Below are 19,395 nucleotides of genomic sequence, written 5' to 3'. Positions count from 1 at the left end.
AAAAAAAAAAAAAAAAAAAAAAAAAAAAAAAAAAAAAAAAATCGCAGATCGCCGCCATTACGCGTTAAAAAAAAAAAAACAACAAAAATGACAAAAATCTTTCCCTTTGTTAGTAAACGCGATAACTTTTGCGCAAACCAATCAAAATACGCTTTTTGCGATTTTTTTTTTACCAAACATAGGTAGCATAAAACAAATTGGCCGAAAATGTTAAAAAATTTTGATTTTTACATTTTTTTGGGGGGGAATTTCATATAAAAAAAATGTGAAAAATATTGCTATTTTTGCAAAATTGACGCTCTTTTTTTGTTTATAGCGCGTGATCAAAAAATCGCACAGGTGATCAAATACCACCAAAAGAAAGTTCTGTTTGTGGGAAAAAAAGTGTATTTTGAAAAAAAAAAAAACAACCGTTTAACACTGCGCAAATACTTGACATTAAATAAAAAAAAAAAAGAGAAAAAAAGAAAATCCAAAACCCCCCAATTTATTATTTTGGGCCTCTGCCTTAAAATAAAAAAAAAAATCTATAATGTTTGGGGGTTCCAAGTAATTTTCTCAAAAAAAATAATAATAATAATTGTTACATGTAATCAAAAAGTGCCAGAAAGGGCCTGCAGCTCAAGTAGATATAATATTAATAAATGTCGTCTGAAATGTATATATATCTTCCACTACACATCCTCCTTGCATACAGTCATTATTAGTACATTATGCTTTTCACCACAGTGGTTGTTTAATGATCAATAGAACAAAAAATCCTCCTTTGCAATATTTTTGCAGAAGGTGGAATTCCTACTTAAAACGCATTTTCATGCAGTAAAAACAGACAAGTACAAATGGGTCCATGAAGGAAACCTTTCCTGTGAGAGATACAGAGGACAGATTTTTATTACTGATAATACAATTACATGGCTGCTGCACTGACTGTACTTATTTGATGTGCAAAGGTTGATTTACTAAAGGTGAATAGACTGTTCACCTGGCAAAGGGATTTTTCCCAGAGCTTGTTGAAGGAGGTGAGGTCCTGCTGACTTCTAGCATCCAATCATGTGTGAGGAAAAATAAAGTTTTTTTGTTTTTTTATTTTCCTCGCACGTATTCATTACAAAGTGAATATTTACCCCACTCACCAAGCTCTGGGGTAAATCCCTTTGAAACATCCACCTTTAGTAAATCAGCCCCTTAAGGCCCATACACATAAGAAAGTTGGAAGTAAAATTTCATCCAACTAACGATCTGTCGATTTTCGGATCGTTAGTATGATGCTTTTTCATTTTCGTACGACAAAAACTGAATGTGCAGGCTATAAAATTTTTATCGTACATGAACACAACATCTGATTTTCGTTTAATTAGTAAAATAATTAGTATAAAAAAATTAGTTTAATTAGTAAAAGAACAACCAAAGACACTAAGCTGAAGTGTGAATAGAGTCTTAACCACTTGCCGACCGCCGCCCGACTATATACGGCGGCGGTCAGCCCCTCCCAGGCAAAGTACTGGTACGTCACTAGCCTGGGAGCCAATAGGGGGCGAGCGTGCGCCGCCGGAGGCGTGCTCCCGCTCGTTCACTAAGAAGTCACTCGCGATCGTCGGATACAGCGGGAGAAAGGCAGGCGGCTAATGTATACAAAGCCGCCTGTCATTCTCCCCTGTGTAACAGTACAGATCATACGGTCCTGCTATGTAGGACCATTGATCTCTGTTGTTACACACACAGCCACATCCAATCACAGTTAGAAGCACGCCCCTAGAGACACACTTAACCCCTCCCTCTCCAATAAAGTTAACCCCTTCGCTGCCAGTGTCATTTTTATAGTAACAGTGCATATGTATAGCACTGATTACTGTAGTAATGTCACTGGTACCCCCAAAAGTGTCAAAAATGTCAGTCAAGGGTCCGATCTGTCCGCCGCAATGTCGCAGTCCCGCAAAAAATCGCATATCGCCGCCATTACTAGTTAAAAAAAAAACCAATAAAAATGACAAAAATCTTTCCCTTAGTTATTAAAACGCAATAACTTTTGCGCAAACCAATCAAAATACACTTTTTGCGATTTTTTTTTTTACCAAACATAGGTAGCATAAAACAAATTGGCCTAAAATGTTAAAAAAATTTAGATTTTTACATTTTTTTGGGGGGAATTTCATATAAACTAATGTGAAAAATATTGTTATTTTTGCAAAATTGTCGCTCTTTTTTTGTTTATAGCGCATGATCAAAAAATCGCACAGGTGATCAAATACCACCAAAAGAAAGCTCTGTTTGTGGGAAAAAAAGGACGTCAATTTCATTTAGGTACAGTGTCGCACGACCACGCAATTGTCCGTTAAAGTCACGCAGTGCCGAATCGCAAAATACCCCCTGGTCAGGAAGGGGGTAAAATCTTCCGGGGCTTAAGTGGTTAAAGAGATAGTTCACATTTACCAAATACTGCCTATGCAGATAAGGGGCACACGGAAAAAAAAAAAAAAAATCAAACTTTGCAGTTTCACTAAAGTTCAATAAAGTCCTTTCTTAGGCCCCTTTCACGCTAGCGGACCGTTCAGATCCGCCTGTCAGTTTTTTAGGCGGATCTGAACGGATGACCCATGCATCCCTATGGGGCATCGGATGTCAGCAGAGACATGTCCGCTGACATCCGATCCAATCCGTCAAATCTGGACGGATGGAAACCCTATTTTCCATCCGTCCAGCGGATCAGTTTGGATGAGAACGGACAGACGGTCCGTTCCCATCCGATTCCCCCATAGAGATGCATGAGGACCTGACAGCTCTGTCTCCGCACACAGCTGTCATCCTCCTGCTCAGCGGGGGATCGGCGGATCGATCCCCCGCTGAGAAAAACGGAGTCCGCCTGATGGACTCCAAGTGTGAAAAGGCCCTTAGGTGTAGGCTATTTATGTACCTCGTGTAGCCTGACTGGAAAACTCCCAGGACGGTGCTAAGAGAGGCCCAGCTGTTCCTGTTCACCTCCACCATGCCAGGAGTGAGTTCTCAAGCGCTGAGCTACTGCATCAGGGGAGAGAAGGTGCATGTGAGGGGGCATGAATCCGAGAAAAAGCTTACTCCTGTGATGGTGCAGGTGAACAGTAAGGCCTGGTTCACACCTATGCATTTTTTTAGTGCATTTACAGAAACACACTACAGTCCATGTAACATGGTTTCCTATTGGTCACGTTTACATCTGTAAATTTTATGGAAAGGGCCAGGGATTTTTTTTTTTTTTCGGTGTTAGATTCCATAGACTTCAATGGATCAAAAATGTGTATTGAAAAACGCAAAATGACACTGGAATATGCAAACTGCAATCTGCATAGGTGTGAACCAGGCCTAAGGCTCAATTTACACCTATGCATGTTGCTTTTGAGCGTTTCTGTAGTGCTTATATCTGTGCTTTCCACGGTTTTTTTTTAACGTGATTTGTGTTTTTTTTTTGTAAATTTGTTGTTGGGCAGATTTAAAAAAAAAAAAAAAATAAGTCACACTAAATACAGCTTCTAGTTTAATGAACCAAAAAAAGCACCGGTTTGCGTTTAAAAAAAAAGTCCCTGACCCTTTCCAAAAACGCAGAGGCACAAAAATTCATTGATGTAAAAGCTTTCCATAGGAACCCATGTTAAAAAAAAAAAAAAATGTCCTGCGTTCCTGCAAAAAGCATTAGTGTTAATGGAGTCTAGGGCCTTGTTCACACCGGAGCGATTTTCTACTTGAAGCTCTAAACGTTCAACAAGCCAAATCTTATTCATTTCAATGGCCCCTGTTCACATCTTAGACTTCTGTTGCCTGTAAAAAAAACTCCAGAAGCTCAAAAAAGTACATGAGCTTCTTTCTGGCAGCTTACAAGCGTTTTTAGCCTCAGACTTCGAAAGAAATGCCTGACGTGTGCATTTTACAAGCATTTTCTGCTGAAATAGTAGCTCTCCACCCCTAATTTCCTCTCCTCTTCCTAGGGTTTTCTATTGGCTAAGCAAAAATGAAGCTGTAAAAGGCTAGTAATGCGCTTCTAAAATGCTTTAACCACTTGCCGACCGCCGCACGACTATTTACGTCGGCGGTCAGCCCCTCACAGGCAAAGTGACGTAGGGCTACGTCACTAGCTTGTGAGGGTCTAGGGAGGGAGCGCGCGCCGCCGGAGGCGCGCTCCCACTGCCGCGTGGTCACGGACCCCCCCCCCGCGCGTGTGACCGGCGGACCCGATGTCCACCGGTCACTCGCGATCGTCGGATGGAGAGGGAGAAAGGCAGGCGGCTAATGTAAACAAAGCCGCCTGTCATTCTCCCCTGTGTAAGAATGGTGATCATACGGTTCTACTATGTAGGTCCGTTGATCACTGTTCTTACACATCAAGCCACAGCCAATCACAGTTAGAAACACACCCCTAGGGACACACATAACCCCTCCCTCTCAAAAAAAAAGTTAACCCCTTCACTGCCAGTGTAATTTTACAGTAACAGTGCATATGTATAGCACTGATTACTGTAGAAATGTCACTGGTAACCCCAAAAGTGTCAAAAATGTCAGTCAAGGGTCCGTTCTGTCCGCCGCAATGTCGCAGTCCCGCAAAAAAAAAAAAAAAAAAAAAAAAAAAAAAAAAAAAAAAATCGCAGATCGCCGCCATTACGCGTTAAAAAAAAAAACAACAAAAATGACAAAAATCTTTCCCTTTGTTAGTAAACGCAATAACTTTTGTGCAAACCAATCAAAATACGCTTTTAGCGATTTTTTTTTTACCAAACATATGGTAAAAAAAAAAATTGGCCCAAAATGTTAAAAAAATTTTGATTTTTACTTTTTTTTTGGGGGGATTTCATATAAAAAAATGTGAAAAATATTGTTATTTTTGCAAAATTGACGCTGTTTTTTTTGTTTATAGCGCAAAAAGTAAAAATCGCACAGGTGATCAAATACCACCAAAAGAAAGCTCTGTTTGTGGGAAAAAGAGGACATCAAATTTGTTTAGGTACAGCATCACACGACCTCGCAATTGTCCATTAAATTCATGCAGTGCCGAATCGCAAAATACCTCCTGGTCAGGAAGGGGGTAAAATCTTCCGGGGCTTAAGTGGTAAAAAAAAAAAAAAAAAAAAAGCTTGTAAAAAGCTGCAAAAAAGCTTAAAGCAGAGTTCTAGCCTGTATTTAAAAAAATAAAAGTCAGCAGCAGCTTTAAATCTAAGGACACTTACCTGTCCAGGGAGCCCGTGATGTCAGCACCCGAAGCGGACCTGTCCATTGGCTCTGGGTGCAGGCATCCTTACTAAGGGAAACAGGAAGTGAAGGGTTGTGGCCTCACAGCAGGTTTCCTACTGGGCAAGCGCGAGTCACACTGCGCTTTCTGAATGGTCCTGTCTTCTGGGACCTGTGTGTGTTTCCCAGAGGGCAGTGGAGAGGGGCCAGAAATGACGTAGGTCGCCCTTACACAGAAGTGGGAGCGGGTACTTGTTTTTGACAGGTATCCGCTCTCCTCAAAGGTGCCAAATGTGGCATCAGAAGTGGGGGGGGGGGGAGGGGGAGGAAGCAGATAAACGGAGCTTACACTTTTGGGTGGAACTCAGCTTTAAAAAAAAAAAGCCCAAAAAACACCACTAAGGCCCCTTTCACACTTATGCGGTGCGATTTTACAGCGACTTTGCAACGCGATTTTGAAAGCAATGCCTATGGCTATGTACCTCAAAACGCATCAAAATCAGCCCAAAGTAGTGCAGGAACTACTTTGAAGTCGGTGCGACTTCAAAATGCACTGATATGAATGGGGCTCATTGAAAATAATGTAAAACGACTTGTCATGCGATTTTGCGGTCCAAAATCGCGGGACAAGTCGCACAAGTGTGAAAGGGGCCTAAATCGAAATGCTTGGGTGTGAATGGGGCTCCACAGCTAGGCCTCTCTTAGCAACATCCTTAGCAACATCGTAGCAGTTTACAGGTTGGACTTCAGGAGGGATGTAAATGGCTTTCACCCATAGCAAGGACATTATTTACCTTTATTCAACGCTGTACAGTTTTTTTTTTTTTATCCACAGACGCCCCTTATCTGCATAGGCAGTTTTTTGGTAAAGGCGACCTAACCCTTTAATGTGTAAAGCCAAGCCAGCCATAGACGGTGTGATTTTCTTTCCGGCAACCACCAGTGTTCTATCAGAATAGCGCTACCTATCAGATTCTGCCACCGGAAGTGACGTTCAGACGAGAAAAACTTACTGCGCATGCGCCATGCGTTCCAACATGGCCGCTATGCGTTCCGATAGGTTTCCTAATGTGACAGAACACGAAGCAGCGGCGGACATCTTCTTACACCCACGCAAGTCTTGAATTTTACATTTATTTTAGCAGTAAACTCACCTTATAGACTGAAATAGCCTATTTCACTATATAATCCGTTTGTTGCTGAGCAGTGTGGGGTGTACCAGTGCTCCATGGGCCGGAGGGGGGGGGGGGGCAGCAGACGGACCACACCATACCCCCCTCCCCCCCAGACCACACCAGCCCAAACACCATGCCTGGCTCACTCACCCTGCCTGGACATGTGGAGGAAGGGCAGGCGGCAGCAGCTTCTTTCCCCTCACTCTTCTGCGTCTCCTCCATGGCCAATGGCATGGCTTCTCCTTTCAGCCAATCAGGAAACAGGTCTCAGGACCTGCGTCCTGATTGGCCAGGAGGAGGATCTGTGTGACAATAGGGAATATGCATTCGCTATGGTCACACAACTAGGTGGGCTCAGGCCCACCCTTTCTTGAAGCCTGTTAGAGCCTCTGGCTGTAATCACGTGCTTCAAAAAAAAAACACCTCATTGAACTCCATATTTCCAGCGCCCTGCATGTAGATTAGGGGGCCGGACGAACGATAGGGGGAGGGTGGCGCCCCTAATGCACCAGCCACCACTGGGGTGTACCAAGATGGCCGTTGCCACCGTCTACCTGCAGGTTTCTCACTATATTTACTATTTTACAATAAAAATAGAAATGTAATACTGTTATTCAGTCTATAAGATGAGTTTACTTCTAAAATAAATGTAAAATTCAAGACTTGCGTGGGTGTAAGAAGATGTCCGCCGCTGCTTTGTGTTCTATCACATTAGGAAACCTATTGGAACACATAGCGGCCATGATGGAACGCATGGCGCATGCGCAGTAAGTTTTTCTCATCGGAACGTCACTTCCGGTTGCAGAATCTGATAGGTAGCGGTATTCTGATAGAACACCGGCCAGGAGAACACACCATGATAATAATCGCATGAACAATCTGATTGACTGCTTGTACCCTAGCTGATCGATCACTCAGCTTGGATACAATCAGCCTGCCCATACATGGTACAAATCTGGGAGGATTCCTGCTGAACTGGTTGAGATTTGAACCGTCAAAGGGTCCTTCCACACGGGCGATCCGATTCGCCTGTCAGTTTTTCAGGCAGACCTGATCGGATGCTCCATGCATCCCTATGGGGCAGCGGATGTCAGCAGTGACATCTCTGCTGACACCCGCTGCCATCCAATCCTGTCCGTGTAATCCGGACGGATGGAAACCCTATTTTCCATCCATCTGATCAGATCGGATGGGATCAGAGGAGAATGGACAGGCTGTCCGTTCTCATCCGATCTCCCATAGAGGACAGCGGGGATCTGACAGCTCCCTCTTCGCACACAGAACTGTCATCCACCTGCTTAGCGGAGATTGGTGGATCGATTCCCCCCCCCCCCCGGCTTAGCAGGGATTGGTGGATCGATTCCCCCCCCCCGGCTTAGCGGGCATTGGTGGATCAATTCCCCCCCCCCCCCGGCTTAGCGGGGATTGGTGGATTGATTCCCCCCCCCCCCCGGCTTAGCGGGGATTGGTGGATTAATTTCCCCCCCGGCTTAGCGGGGATTGGCGGATCGATTCCCCCCCGGCTTAGCAGGGATTGGCGGATCGATTCCCCCCCCCCCGGCTTAGCGGATCGATTCCCCCCCCCCCCCCCGGCTTAGCGGGGATTGGTGTATCGATTCCCCCCCCCGGCTTAGCGGATCGATCCCCCCCTGGCTTAGCAGGGATTGGGGGATCGATCCATGACCCCCCCCCCCCCCCGCTGAGCAGAACGGACTCCGTTGGCGGTTGCGCCCATGTGAAAGGATCTTATGGCCGGTTTTAGACGTTTCTGGAGAAAAAGTTCCCAGCAATAACACATCCAAAGTCAGCCCCCCCCCCCCCCCATTCCTCTCCAGGAAACATTTCCTGTACTGGCCCCCCAGTGTTAGAAGGGGGTCACATCACACAGTTATACACAGGGGGCTCATTGGCTTCTCACTTTTGGCCTCCTTCCAGCTGATGGAGGGGGAATACAGGTCAATCTTCCCACTGGCAGCCATGAAGTTAGCTGATAGGGTTAGTGGTCTGGAAATGAGCCAATAGGGAGCCGCAGGCTGGAGATGAGGGAGGAGCCGATCCCCTTTTCTGATCCCTGGATTGAAATAGCGGCGAGTCGATGAAATAGGCGGGCGCAGCGCTGGCACAGGACGGCAGGCAGGGGGCGCTGTTATCACAGGCTGTGAGCGGCTGGATACACCATTAAGCGTGCGGGCTGCGGGATAGAGCGAGCCTCGTCCTCCGGACAGTGGAGAGGTGACTGCTGCTAGGAAGGCACTGCGAGTAGAAGCGGACAGCCAGCGCTCACCGATCATGGCGCTAAATATAGCCGGGGCTATGGAGCTCACACTGTCCGGGCTTATTATTAGCGCACACAGATTGTTCTTCCTTATAAGTAATGAGGAGCGCGCGGGGTGTTCTCTCAGGAAATAAGCCTGGAACGCAGGTGCGGCTCACCTTCACATAGAGCGCCAGCGCCCTCTACAGGACGAGCTGTGTGACGGCAAGCCGCCATTGTACCGGAGACCGAGCTCAGAGTTCGCTGTATGGAGAAACAGGCAGCAGGTCACTTCTGGTGTATTGTCCCAATAATTCTACAAATTCTAGTTTACAATAAACCTCTGGTAGGCTCTGTGTCATGGGATTTTTCTTAACCATTTTAGACCGGAAGATTTTCCCCTTCCTAACCAGGCCCTATTTTGCGATTTGGTACTGCATTACTTTAACGGACAATTGCGCGGTCGTTTGACACTGTACCCAAACAAAATGGATGTCCTTTTTTCCCCATAAACAGAGCTTTCTTTTGGTGGTATTTGATCACCTGTGCGATTTTTATTTTTTGCGCTATAAACAAAAAAAAAGCGACAATTTTGAAAAAAAAATAATATTTTCCCATTCTGCTATATAAACCTTCCCAAAAAAAAAAAAAAATTAAAAATCAAAATTTTTTAACATTTTAGGCCAATTTGTTTTCTGCTATTTTTTGGTAAAAAAAATCGCAATAAGCGTATTTTGATTGGTTTGCGCAAACGTTATTGTGTCTACAAACTAGGGCAAAGATTTATGTTATTTTTATTGTTTTTTTTTTTTTTGCTAGTAATGACGACAGATCGGACACCTAACTGAAATTTTCGACACTTTTGGGGGGACCAGTGACATTACTACAGTAATCAGTGCTAAGAATATGCACTGTTACTGTAATAATGCCATTGGCAGGGAAGGGGTTAACACTGTGGGTGATCAAGGGGTTAAATGTGAGCCTAGGGGAGTGATTCGAACTGTGGGGGAGTGGCTTCTGAAATGACCATAGAGAAATGTGATCCTATATAGAAGGATCACATGAGCTCTGTGATCATTTTAGAGAGAAGAACAGTCAGCTGTGTTTACAACAGCTCATCGTTCTTCTCTCTCAGCAGGGAGCGATCGCGGGTGTCAGGCGGCAATCGGAGCCGCCTGACCCATGCATTGGCTTCTCCGCTGCTGAGTGGGGGGCGGGAGCGCTCTGCCGGCAGCGCATGCTCTTCTAGCTTCCCGCGCGCGACCAAAGTAGGTCTACGTCCGTTTGCGCAGGAGAGCCACCCTGCCGCAGTAAAAAGGCGGCGGGCGGGTGGTCGGGAAGTGGTTAACTTGAGACCGCTTTTGCATTCCCATATGAGTTGTAGGCCCCGTACACATCGTGCTACTAACGTATGTTTGTCAGACCTTTTTTTTGGTGCATTTCTCATACGACAGCATTGCCCAGCTCATTCACTTGCATCAAACTCGGCAAGGAAGCTCATGCAACAAAATGTGTGTTTATTAAAAATGGGTGTACTTGCCCGCTGCTATGTTGTGCTATTGAGTGAAGACTACAAAATTAAAAACGTACAAAGCGGATCGCTCACACCTATACACACTCTCTAAATGTGTAAAAAAAATTATAAGTGCTAAAAATCAAAATAATTATAACAAAAAAATATTTTTTTAATTTTTCGTTGCTAATATTCAGTTTTGTGAATAGTGTATAATTAATTGTGATGTGAAGCATATAAGTGCAAACAATTTCCTGAATGTGCTTAATTAAAAATCAGTGATAGTTATAAACCAATAATAAAACCAAATGCTACTTGCTGAAAAAAAAAATATATATATATACGTGTCATAAACCCTATGAATAAACAAGTGTATCCACTAAAGAGATTTACACAATGTTGCAAAGACTGTGCCTTTTTGAATGTAGAAACACTGTTGCAATGTGCAAGTTCACAGTTCTGTGTAGTCTGTATGTAGTGGTGATTAATCACCCTTGTTAGATTAACCACTTTAGGACCGGAGGATTTTCCTGCTCTACGTCCAGCAGGCCACTTTTTGCAACTTGGCACTGTGCGACTTTAACTGACAATTGCGCGGTCATGCAACACCGTACCCAAACAAAATTTACGTCCTTTTTTTCCCACAAACAGAGCTTTTTTTTGGTGGTATTTGATCACCTCTGCGCTTTTCATTTTTTGCGATATTAATAAAAAATAGCGACAATTTTGAAAAAATAACAATATTTTTCTAATTTGACAGTTAAAAAATATCCAATATATTACATTTTTGTCATATATTTAGGTCAAAATGTATTTAGCTACATGTCTTTGACAAAAAAAATTCTCAATGAGCGTATTTTTAACCGCTTTAAGAGCGGAAGATTTTACCCCATTCCTGACCAGGCCATATTTTGTGATTCGGCACTGTGTTACTTAAACGGACAATTGCACGGTCGTGCAAAACTGTACCCAAATTAAATTTATGTCCTTTTTTCCCCCCACAAATAGAGCTTTCTTTTGGTGGTATTTGATCACCTGTGCGATTTTTACTTTTTGCGCTATAAACAAAAAAAGAGCGACAATTTTGAAAAAATAACAATATTTTTCACATTTTTTTTCTATGAAATTCCCCAAAAAAAATGTAAAAATGAAAATTTTTTAACATTTTAGGCCAATTTGTTTTCTGCTATATATGTTTGGTAAAAAAAATCGCAATAATCGGATTTTGATTGGTTTGCGCAAAAGTTATCGCAGCTACTAACTACAGGAAATTTTAATAATTTTTAGTGTTTTTTTTTTTAACTAGTAATGGCGGCGATCTGCGATTATTATTATTTTTTTGCGGGACTGCGACATTGCGGAGGACAGATCGGACCCTTGACTGACATTTTTGACACTTTTGGGGGTACCAGTAACATTACTACAGTAATCAGTGCTATAAATATGCACTGTTACTGTAATAATGACACTGGCAGGGAAGGGGTTAATGTTATTGGTGATCAAGGGGTTAAATATATGCCTGGTGCTTACTGACGTGTGGGGGGGAAAGGGACTGTGTGACACAGGCACAGATCGCAGGTTCAGCTATGCTGAATCCTGTAATATGTCCCTGCCTGTCACTTAGGAGATCTGCCTGCTTTGTTTACACAAGCGGGCGGATCTCCTCACTCGATCGGGGAAGAGCGGCGGTGATCACCGCCTCTGCTCCCCTGGCCCGACTCCCGCTGTGTCTGAATACAGCGGGAGCGAGCCTCCGGCGGCGCGCGCGCGCCGCCCACAGGGGGAGGAGTCCAGCGATATCGAGCCACTTTGCTGCAGTACGCTCCATGTAAGCGGTCGGCAAGTGGTTAAAGAGGAGTTCCGGCCACAAAATCGACATAATCGATTTTGGGCCATCCGCTTGCTATTGGTCACCTGAAAGAGAAATGGATGGTTACGATTTTTTTTTTTTTTGTTTACTTATCTTGTTATTGAAGAAAAATATACTCACCTTTCTTCCACTTCCTCCCTCTGCGGCCGCGGCCTGTGCCGTCACTTCCTCTTTGCACTGATTCCTGGGAGCTGAACGTCATCGATCCCAGGAATCAATGCGCCTGCACCGGCCCCGCTCGTCACTTCCGGTGCGGCGCCTCATTCCTTGCTAAACAGCTTCTGGGCATGCCCAGAAGCTGTGGAGGGATGACACGCCCGCACCGGAAGTGACAAGCGGGGCCTGTGCAGGGCATTCTGGGAGAAGAGGACACGGAAGAGGACGCGCTGGCTTCAGCTGCCCGCATCCGAGATGGCAGCGCTGGAGAAGAAATTTTCAAGGTAAGTATTTCTTCTAAAAGGTAAGTGCGACCCGGGACAGTACAGAGGCTATCCATTGTGGAATGTACTAGCCCTGACTGTCCCGGGGGTATTTTTATTGAAAAAAAAAATGTTGTGGCCGGAACTCCGCTTTAATACTCCGGTAGGTGATCAGCCTTTATAGACAATGGTTTGGTGGTGAATTGGCGCAAGAAGAGGTCTCAAAAAAGAAAAAAAAAAAAGTCTGGTCCTGGGGACCCGGGGGAGGGGGGGAAGGGAGAAGGGAAACACCAGGGGTGGGGGGACCCCCAAACAGTTCAGGGGGTAGCTGTCCACTGTAGCGGCTGCCGGCGGAAGAGACAGAAGAGATCTCTGGGGGGAGACAAGAGGGAAGACAGCGCAGCGCCTTCTAAGTGCAGCAAGACATTTATTGAAGTATGTGCAGCAGTATTACACTCACATTTAGTCGGTGAATAAGATGCAGTTAGTCAAGTAATGTTGATCATCAGGAGCATCACTGGAGCGGGTCCTGGTGGTGGAGGCAGTGGATCCCGGTGAGAGCAGCAGGGGGTTCCTCCGTGTGTACAGGGATGGCCTCGGTGGTGTCCGTGGGCTCCTCGTCAACTGGTGGAACGCTGGCACTCGTGGGTCCTGGGATCCTGAAGTCACTCCTGGCGGTGATGCGGAAGGCTACGGCGACGCGTTATCGGAGCATGCGCTCCTTCCTCAGGCCGTGGATGCACCATGTTTGGACAGGGCATTTATGCGCATGCTCCGATAACGCGTCGCCGTAGCATCCCGCATCACCGCCAGGAGTGACTTCAGGATCCCAGGACCCACGAGTGCACATACTTCAATAAATGTCTTGCTGCACTTAGAAGGCGCTGCGCTGTCTTTCCTCTGATCAGCCTTTATAGGAATGTGGATGAGCAATTATGGATGTTCCTTTTTTTAGTAACTCCCCCTAAGGGTATGTGCTTACCTCACGGGGTGAATAATTGCGCTTGGATTTATGTGATGCTCTCCTGGATTTCCACCATTCTCTCCTCGATGGTAGTCGCCCAGAGATATACATTTCCGATAGATCATTCAATTACTCAGCCATCCATGTGGGGGGACAAAATAAAGAAGATCCATAGTGCAATAACGTATAAAAAGGGGTATTTTATTACTAAAGTTAAAAATTCACTTACGTGATATCCCTTTAGGAAGGCATGGAGTCCTGGTGCCGTCATGTGCGTAGGGGAGGGGCTTGGCAACTCTCGGTGAACAGAGAGACAGCTCTGATATATGCAGCAGAGGCGGCAGATTTTCCTACTAAAGCCTCGTACACACGCGTCGAAAATTGGCAGGGAATTTTCGTCCAGCGACCGATCTGTCAATTTTCGGCTTGTTAGTATGATGCTTCCGACAACCGACTCCGACTTTTCGGCCAAACAAAATCTGGTGTGCAGACTATAAAATTTTTGTCTGCGGTCAAAACACGGCCGATTTTCATGCAGTCAGTACAGATTTCGACAGGGAAAAATCTACTGGGCAGAGACTGGGCATGCTCAGAGAAGAAAGAACACAAAGAAAGCAAACCAACACATGACATCACTTATGAAGTAGAATTTTGTTGGGCAAGAAAATTTGGGTGCAGTCTAGGCACATTCCAACCAACAAAACACCACTCTGGACAAAAGTCGGACGATCGGTCGGCCGATAATCGTTGCGTGTGTACGGGGCTTAAGTGTTAGTGCCTCTTTGGATTAATTGTCTGCTAATGGGCCATACACACTATAAGATTTTCTGAAGACTTTTTCCTTTAGATTTACCAAAACCATATAATATGAGGTCAAACCTAAACACTTTCGATTTGTATGCAATCTGGCAGGCCCTTGCACTACATAGAAAAGGTAAATCTGAAGGAAAAAGGCTTCAGAAAATCTTATAGTGTGTATGGCCCTTTAGACTGGGGCACTCTAGCACCAGTATCATGTGAGTGAATTTTTAAATTTTGTAATAAAATACCCCTTTTTATACGTTATTGCGCTATGGATCTGTTTTATTTTGTCCCCCCCCGTGGATGGCTGAGTAATTGAACGATCCTTCGGAAATGTATCCCTCTAGGGCGATTACCGTCGAGGAGTGAATGGTGGAAATCCAGGAGAGCATCACATAAATCCAAGCGCAATTATTCACCCCGTGAGGTAAGCACATACCCTTAGGGTCCTTTCACACGGGGCGGACCATTTTTTGATCCGCTCTGGCCACTTTTTTTTTTTTTTAATGGACACGGATGACACTTGTGTCATCCGGTCCGTATGTCCGTTTATCATCCCATCCGTTTGCGGATGATAAATGGAGATAATGTATGTCAATGGGATTGCAGATGTCAGCGGATGACACCGCTGACATCCGTTTTTGCGTACGTTCCGTTTTTTTAAACGGAAGAAAAATAGGGTTCTCTTCCGTTCCAAAAAACAGAACTGATAGGAAAGGGCGCAAATCGGATGTCAGCGGATGGTCATCTGCTGACATCCACAATCCCATTGACATGCATTATGTCCGTTTATCATCCACAAACGGACGTACGGACCGGATGACACAAATGTCATCCGTGTCTGTGAAAAAAAAAAGTGCCGGAGCGGATTGCAATACGGTCCGCTCCGTGATTAATCACCACTACCGTCTCTACACAGAACTGTGAACTTGCACATTGCAACAGTGTTTCTACATCCAAAAAGGCACAGTCTTTGCAACATTGTTTAAATCTCTTTAGTGGATACACTTGTTTATTCATAGGGTTTATGACACACGTATATATATATATTTTTTTTTTTCAGCAAGTGGCATTTGGTTTTATTATTGGTTTATAACTATCACTGATTTTTAATTAAGCACATTCAGGAAATTACTTGCACTTATATGCTTCACATCACAATTAATTATACACTATTCACAAAACTGAAGTAATATTAGCAACGGAATATAAAAAAATTTTTTTTTTGATTTTTAGCATGTATCATTTTATGCGCAGCACTTTAACAAAACGTTTGATTATTAGCGCCTACTTAAAGGGAAGTGATCAGTGCCTGCAGCAAATAAAAATCATCATTACATAGCTGCTCACAGGATTTGCTTGTTTTATACTCTCTAAATGGGTATCAATGTGCAAAATGGTATTACCAGTAATCACTTCCCGTCCATGCTATAGCCGAAAAACAGCTACAGCGCGAACCTAATTGCTAGGAGGGCGTCCATGTACGTCCTCCCGTGCATGAGCTGCCTGCGCGCTCCCTGTGGAGCATGTGCGGCTCGCTCTGTGATCAGCGAGTCAATGAGACCACCAGTGCCGCCTATCAATGCCCACCAGTGCCCCATCATCAGTGCTGCCTATCAGTGTCCCCTACCAGTGCATTCCATTGCCCATCAGTGCCACCTATTAGTGCCCTTCAGTGCCACCTACCAGTGCCCATCGGTGCCACTCATCCGTGCCACCTTATCAATGCCCATCCGTGCCGCCTTATCAGTACCCATCAGTGTCGCCTATCAGGGCCCATCAGTGCCACCTCATCAGCGCACATCAATGAAGGAGAAAAATTACCCGCTTGCAAAACTTTATAAAAACTGTATTTTTTTTTTTTTTTTCAGAATTTTCAGTCTTTTTTTGTTTGTTCAGCAAAAAAATAAAAACCCCAGTAGTGATTAAATACCACCAAAAGAAAAGCTCTACTTGTTTGAAAAAAAATGATAAAAGTTTAATTTGGGTACAGTGTTGCATGACTGCGCAATTGTCATTCAAAGTGTGACAGCACTGAAAGCTGAGAATTGGCCTGGGCAGAAAGGGGGTTAAGTGCCCAGTAGGCAAATGGTTAAGACCTCGTGCACACAGGGCGTTTGAAAAAAAAGGAGCTACAAAACCAGTTCTGACGCCAGGAAAAAGCAGCTGCAAAAACGCACTTTTAGAAGCGTTTTACATTGGCGTTAACCACTTAAGCCCCGGAAGATTTTACCCCCATTCCGACCAGGGGTTTTTTTGCGATTTTTTTTTTTACTGCTTGACTTTAACGGACAATTGAACGGTCGTGCGACGCTGTACCTAAACGAATTTGACGTCCTTTTTTTCCCACAAACAGAGCTTTCTTTTGGTGGTATTTAATCACCTGTGCAATTTTTACTTTTTGCGCTATAAACAAAAAAAGAGCGTAAATTTTGCAAAAATAACAATATTTTTCAAATTTTTTTATATGAAATTCCCTCAAAAAAAATGTAAAAATCTAAATTTTTTAACATTTTTGGCCAATTTGTTTTATGCTACATATGTTTGGTAAAAAAAATTGCAAAAAGCGTATTTTGATTGGTTTGTGCAAAAGTTATTGCGTTTACTAACTAAGGGAAAGATTTTTGTCATTTTTGGTGTTTTTTTTTTAACGCGTAATGGCGGTGATCTGCGATTTTTTTTTTTTGCGGTACTGCGACATTGCGGCGGACAGATCGGACCCTTGACTGACATTTTTGACACTTTTGGGGTTACCAGTGACATTACTGCAGTAATCAGTGCTATACATATGCACTGTTACTGCAAAATGACACTGGCAGGGATGGGGTTAACTTTATTGGGGAGGGAGGGGTTAAGTGTGTCCCTAGGGGCGTGCTTTCTACTGTGATTGGCTGTGGCTACTAGTGTAGGAACAGTGATCAACGGTCCTACATAGTAGAACCGTCTGATCACTGTTTCTACACAGGGGAGAATGACAGGCGGCTTGTTTACATCAGCCGCCTGACTTTCTCCCTCTGTACCGACGATCGGCGAGTGACCGGCGGACATCGGGTCCGCCGGTCACACGCACTAACTTCCCTGTGAACGAGCCTCCGCCCGCTATTGGCTCACAAGGAAGTGATAGGCAAGTGACGTACCGATACGTCACTCTGCCTGGCCGGGGCTGACCGCCGCAGTATATAGTCGTGCGGCGGTCAACAACCGGTTAATGTGCGTTTAGCAGCTTTTCTCTGTCCTCTTCTATTTTCCACTCTCAAATCCAACTTCTACAGCTTAAAAATGCTTGACACGGCCTAAGGCTGTATACAGCGTTAAACCGCATTTAGGCACATCAGGCATTTTTAGTTAGTTTTTGGAACTCTGCTTTAACACCCCTGTAACATTTGTTTTTGCTGTCTGTGGCCCTGTTCAGAAGATGTCACCTCACTTTCTGTCCCTATGACAGTTGGATTTTGAACATTTTCCGTTGTTGTGGAAACAAGAATTAGTGATAAAGCTTCAGGGGAGACACCTTTTTTCCCCATGATAACTTTACAGGAGTGAATTTCTCTTCCTAGGGGAAATTTCCTCTCACTTTCTGTTGTCTCCCTTCGTTTGTAAGTAGGTGGGAGTCGTTATATGAACTAGCAGATTTAGATTGGAAATCACATTTTTCTCTATGGCGCCCATTCACGTCAATGCAACACGGTGCAGTGTGATTTTTGAACAGGGCTTTAATAACCACTTAAGCCCCGGAAGATTTTACGCCCTTCCTGACCAGGGCCTATTTTGCGATTCGGCACTGCATGACTTTAACGGACAATTGCGCGGTCGTGCGACGCTGTAACTAAACGAGTTTGATGTCCTTTTTTTCCCACAAACAGAGCTTTCTTTTGGTGGTATTTGATCACCTGTGTGATTTTTTGATCATGCGCTATAAACAAAAAAAGAGCGTCAATTTTGCAAAAATAACAATATTTTTCGAATTTTTTTATATGAAATTCCCCCCCCCCCCCCCAAAAAAATGTAAAAATCTAAATTTTTTAACATTTTAGGCCAATTTGTTTTATGCTACATATGTTTGGTAAAAAAAATCGCAAAAAGCGTATTTTGATTGGTTTGCGCAAAAGTTATTGCGTTTACTAACAAAGGGAAAGATTTTTGTAATTTTTGTTTTTTTTTTTTTTATCGCGTAATGGCGGCGATTTGCGTTTTTTTTGGGGGGGACTGCGACATTGGGGCGGACAGATCGGACCCTTGACTGACATTTTTGACACTTTTGGGGTTACCAGTGACATTACTACAGTAATCAGTGCTATACATATGCACTGTTACTGCAAAATAACACTGGTAGTGAAGGGGTTAACTTTTTTTGAGAGGGAGGGGCTATGTGTGTCCCTAGGGGCGTGATTGGCTGTGGCTTGAGCTGTAGGAACAGTGATCAACGGTCCTACATAGTAGAACCGTATAATCACTGTTTCTACACAGGGGAGAATGACAGGCGGCTTGTTTACACTAGCCGCCTGCCTTTCTCCCGCTGTAACCGACGATCGCGAGTGACCGGTCATCGGGTCCACCGGTCACACGCGCGGGGAGGTCCGTGACCGCGCGGGAGCAGGAGCGTGCCTCCGGCTGTGCGCGCTCGCTCCCCAGAGCCTCACAGGCTAGTGATGTACCGGTACGTCACTTTGCCTGTGAGGGGCTGACCGCCGCAGTATATGTACTGGCGGCGGTCGGCAACTGGTTAAAGATAACCCTTACATATATTACAATTTAGATGTATACTGTGTGAAATCACATATTTGCTTTGAAAATCCTTACTTTAGAACAATCTTTTCCAACCAGGGTACCTTGAGGTTTTTTCAGGGGTGCTTTAACAAAATGCCTAAAAATGTATCAAAAATTGTATACAAGGGCCCTTTCACACGGGTGCTCCGTATGTCCGCAAATCATCCTATTTTTTGCGGATGATTTAAGGACATAATGTAAGCCAATGGCTTTGCGGATGTCAGCGGAATACCATCTGCTGACATCCGATTTTCTTCCTTTCAGTTCTGTTCCGTTTTTTGGAACGGAACAGAACCCTGTTCTTCCTCCGTTCAAAAAACGTAAAGGAAGCAAAATCGGATGTCAGCGGTGTCATCCGCTGACATCCGCAATGCCCATAGACTTACATTATGTCCGTATATCATCCGCAAACGGATGGGATTATATGCGGACATACAGAGCT

The 19,395-nt window shown here is 44.3% G+C and overlaps 1 protein-coding gene across 3 annotated transcripts in view; it reads right to left on the bottom strand.

Annotated features, from left to right (window-relative positions):
* MACROD1 (mono-ADP ribosylhydrolase 1) overlaps positions 1 to 8,762 on the bottom strand; it is a 1,305,057-nt gene extending 1,296,295 nt beyond the window's left edge. For 2 of the 3 annotated variants that reach the window (XM_082270231.1, XM_082270229.1), the window contains exon 1: positions 8,284 to 8,762. In XM_082270231.1, the coding sequence (XP_082126357.1) occupies positions 8,284 to 8,656 (373 nt within the window). In that variant the 5' untranslated portion in view covers positions 8,657 to 8,762. The remainder of the gene's footprint in view (positions 1 to 8,283) is intronic. The other variant, XM_082270230.1, reaches the window with a different exon arrangement.
* Between the last annotated feature and the right edge of the window lie 10,633 nt (positions 8,763 to 19,395).

This window comes from Pelophylax lessonae (genome assembly GCF_965119305.1).
Source record: "Pelophylax lessonae genome assembly, chromosome: 10".
NCBI lineage: Eukaryota > Metazoa > Chordata > Amphibia > Anura > Ranidae > Pelophylax > Pelophylax lessonae.
Note: the sequence above shows the minus strand (reverse complement) of the source record. Positions and strands in the feature narration are given on the sequence as shown.